At 39.2% G+C, this 3903-nt stretch overlaps 1 protein-coding gene across 1 annotated transcript; it reads right to left on the reverse strand.

Annotated features, from left to right (window-relative positions):
* Window positions 1-1774: 1774 nt before the first annotated feature.
* Window positions 1775-3154, reverse strand: LOC143876628 (uncharacterized). The gene is made up of 2 exons (XM_077378320.1): window positions 2553-3154; window positions 1775-2300 (listed from the first exon to the last, which is right to left on the reverse strand). Exons 1-2 carry the CDS (start codon window positions 2766-2768, stop codon window positions 1947-1949), a joined length of 570 nt encoding a protein of 189 aa, XP_077234435.1. The 5' UTR covers window positions 2769-3154; the 3' UTR covers window positions 1775-1946.
* Window positions 3155-3903: the final 749 nt, after the last annotated feature.

The following is a 3903-nucleotide window of genomic DNA, read 5'->3' on the forward strand; positions in this document are numbered from 1 at the left end:
GACGATCCTAGCCCTCCGATCTATAGATGAACTGCAAATTATAGAAACCTCTATAGATTGGAGGGCTAGGATTATCCTATGGAAATGAATTTTTGGGCACAACCTATTTACGTTATGGCCCATCATATGGACGGTTTGGATCATCCTAAAGTGTGGTACGTACAGTACTTTTTGAAAAATAAGGGACTATAAGGGCTTACACCTACTTACGTTATGGCCCATCATATGGACGGTTTGGATCATCCTAAAGTGTGGTACGTACAATACTTTTTGAAAAATAAGAGACTATAAGGACACCGTATAAAATCTCTATGGCTCCGTTCACTTGTTTTCTAGCTGCAGGAGAAGAAAAGAAAGGAAAAGAATCTGGCGTGGACAACCGGAAAAGAAACTGAGAGAAAATTCTTTTTTCTTGTTGTTTACTTGGCGAGAAAGGAAAAGAAAGTATGCAGGCAAAATGGTTTTCTCATCCTTTTGGTCAGAAAATTTATGGGGAAAGTGCAAGAAAGTTGGTTTTCCACGTAATTATTTAGAATTTCCACGTGTGTAAATCCGCTTTTTCGAGAAGACGAGTGGACGGCGGAAAATGTCTAATCATGTCCAATCATGAGAAAATTTGGCTTACTTTCTTCTCCTTTCCCTTTCTCTTTCCCGTATTTTCTGGAACTTGCTGGCAGAACACATGCAAATGAAAAGAAAGAAGTTGAAGGATTCACATATATAGAGACAGCGAATTCATATGATGGGTGGCCGTGAAAACACATGAAGTCTAAAAAAGTAGGTACGGCCATAGAGACATAGAGTGAATTTTTTATGATCAGATTATAGCGAAGTGATGCATTTGCCCCCCTTTCTTCCCTGGGCCAGCCCCCTCTAGTGTATTTATAATTACCCTTTTGCACTACAAGCGGTGGACGAAGCAAGTGGAGAGCAGAGAAACTTGATACACCGACTTTACAAGTATATTTTATTCATTTTACCTAGGGGTGCAACTTGGGTCGGGTTGAACCCGATTCTTTGCCGAGTAGGGTAGGGTTGGGTTTTATGAAATCCGGGTTGGGTTTGGGTTCGGGTTGGGGTGTCGGGAACCCGACTTGCATTTTTAAAATAATAAAATATACTCAAAATGAAAGTTGCAAATTTGCCTTTCTGATTTTCCCTCACAAAAATTTTGATTTTCTATTTTACTTTTAATATTACCTAAAATGCTAAAAGTCAAAAAACTAAAAAGGAATGATATTATCCGCCTTTACGCATAAAATCCACCCATTCATGTTACTTACTCGTTAAGTTTTCAAAGCGAATAGAAACGTTAAATTCGGGTTGAGTTTTTCCAACCTGAACCCAACCCGGATTTCTGTGATAATGGCTCCTGGAGTAGTGAGCCATTATCCGTTTAGGGGTGAAATCACCCTTCCAACTTTTTTTATTTTTGGTGGTTTAATGTGTTTAATTTTCGGGTCAACCCGACCCGATTTGAAATTCAGGTCGGGTCGGGTTTGGGTTGAGGAAATGGCTCCTCGGGTTGGGGCCAACCCGACCCAACCCAACCCAGCCCGAGTTGCACCCCTAATTTTACCCATACACAGAATGGAAAATGTTATTTCCACCCCCTTTTGTTGTCTTTTTTCCCTAAAACTGCAAACAAACTAGGGTGGGAAATGGGAATGCAGTCTTTTTTGGGAAAAGCTAGACAAACAAAAGGGGTTGAAAGGGGGCATGGAAATATCATTTCTCATTTAGAAGAAAAGTATATGCAATATAATTTTGGAGAAGGTAAAAATAGTAGGAAGTTGACTATTTTCTTGAGAAATTTTGGGCTGTTACAGTTAAGCCCGTTTACATTGTCTTCAGCTAAAGAGGAAGCAGAGCAAAAGAGAAATACCATCTATATTCCTAATAAAAGTAGATAAAACCCCCCAAAAAAGATCTGTAAAATAATTAACCTAGTTCTTGTTCTTCTTCTTGGTGTTGTTGTTGTCATGGAGGAAATCAAGCAAAACCGTGCTCTTGCATTTTGGGCATTTCGGATCCTCTTCGGACAGCATCACATACATAAGGCATCGAGGACAACCCGCAAGAACCATCGATGTGGCTTCCGGACTGTCGTTATCGGGCCCAACGTTCAGCTCCGTAGACACACATGAGCTCGGTGAGGACGATCCAACGGACCGGTTTGTTGGAGACTCCATGATCCGACGGTTGGCCCGTGGTGGCGATAGGTTCAGCTTCAAGTCTAGCTTTGGATTCTTCCCGTTCCGACTCATCTCCGATTCCTTTTCCCAGTAGATCTTACCCGTCTAAAATCAAAAGAAAGAAAGAAAGAAACCATCTTAGTTTCGAAGAAAAACTACTAAAAGTTCCGAAGCAAATATATTTATGTGGATTAAAGAATCAAACAATCAAGAAACCAATCACACAAGAGAACACTAGGTTTACGTGGAAAACTCTTCAGTGTGAAGGGAAAAACCATGGATAAATGAGAGAGAGAGAGAGAGAGAGAGAGAGAGAGAGAGAGATCCACTAAATAAAAAGAGATTACACTGTTTTACCTTAAGGTCGAGGAACCTCTCCCGGCCGAGAGGGAAGGGGGCTGATTCTTGTAAGTCGATGGGGAGAGAGGAAATATTAGGATTAGAGAGATGAAGGAAGGGGGGGAAGGCACGATGAAGGAAGGAAAGGGTCAAACCAAAACCATCTTGGTTAGAGGAGGGTGTGGTTAGACTTAGACCACGTTTAGTCCTATGTTGTTGAGCTTGGAATGCCATTATATAAGAAATTGGGTGGGGAGGGAGATGGGTTTTTTTAATTTGTTTTTTTTAGTGTGAGGAGGGAAAGAGACAGGGGAGGATTGAATGGAATTGAAGAATTGGTAGAAGGAGAGTGTAAATTGAGGCCCAGGATATGTATTAATTGTGGAAAAAATCCCAAGATGTTTTGCAGGACGGGAAATTGGCAGTAAATATTGCAATTACAAGCCCAGTGTGCCTTCATTCATTGCTTAAAGACCTAGTCGGTGAAGAATGTGGGGAGAAAAACAAGTGATAGTTAAACAAAACAAAGATGAAAAAAAAATATGAAGGTTAGAAAGAAAAGAAGACTGGGAAAAAAATTCCGTTCTTTCTCTCAGTATAATGGTATATACATTTCTGTTTCTTTTCTTCTGTGGGTGTGTTGATTTTTCATTTGAATATATAGAGAGGGGGGAGATTTGGGTGGTGTGGGTTTCGTGTGGGACTTAAAGACCCCGTCGAGGAGAAATTCAATATCTCAATTTTCGTGTTATATTACAACTTATAAAAACGTATCAACATATGAAACAAAAAACAGTAATGGGAGGAAAACCCAGTTGGGTTTGCCACTCAGACTCGGGTGAGTCGACCCGTTTGAGTTGATTTGTCATTATATTTCAAGCAACATGTAGTTTATAGTTTTATACACACTTAAATTTATTTGGGTCAGAAATTATCTGAATTCAATTTTAGGGAAGTCAAATTTTAAAGTTCTCAGACCTCAAAGCTTAGAATTATAAATTAGCGACGCTAGTTGTCACCACCCATCACGTAGAAGAGTTGCCAATGAGTTGACTCAATGATTATCGACTCACGAATTGTTAGATTTGATAAATGTAATCAAAGGGTAGATGACAAATAGGAAAAAAATGAGAGAAATTAGGATAACGTTTATCACGATATTATATATGATGAATGTAATCAAAGGGTAGATGATAAATTAGGAAAAAATGAGAGAAATTAGGATAATGTTTATCACGATATTATATATGATGAGAATTAGGTGTTTTCTCGTGCTATTTTCTCCTTATCTTGTACTCAACTCAACTCAACTCAACTCAACTCAACTCAACAAAGCCTTTGTCCCAAACTAGCCCTTATCTTGTAATTA

The sequence above is a fragment of the Tasmannia lanceolata genome, unplaced genomic scaffold, assembly GCF_043159265.1.
Source record: "Tasmannia lanceolata isolate RefF3 unplaced genomic scaffold, GAP_Taslan_0.1 ptg000005l, whole genome shotgun sequence".
In the NCBI taxonomy this organism is placed as follows: domain Eukaryota; kingdom Viridiplantae; phylum Streptophyta; class Magnoliopsida; order Canellales; family Winteraceae; genus Tasmannia; species Tasmannia lanceolata.

Coding starts and splice junctions, on each gene's coding strand:
- LOC143876628 (XM_077378320.1), bottom strand. CDS start 2,768: ATGGCATTCCAAGCTCAACAACATAGGACTAAACGTGGTCTAAGTCTA. Junction 2,301..2,552: donor AGAGGTTCCTCGACCTTAAG/GTAAAACAGTGT, acceptor TTTTGATTTTAG/ACGGGTAAGATCTACTGGGA.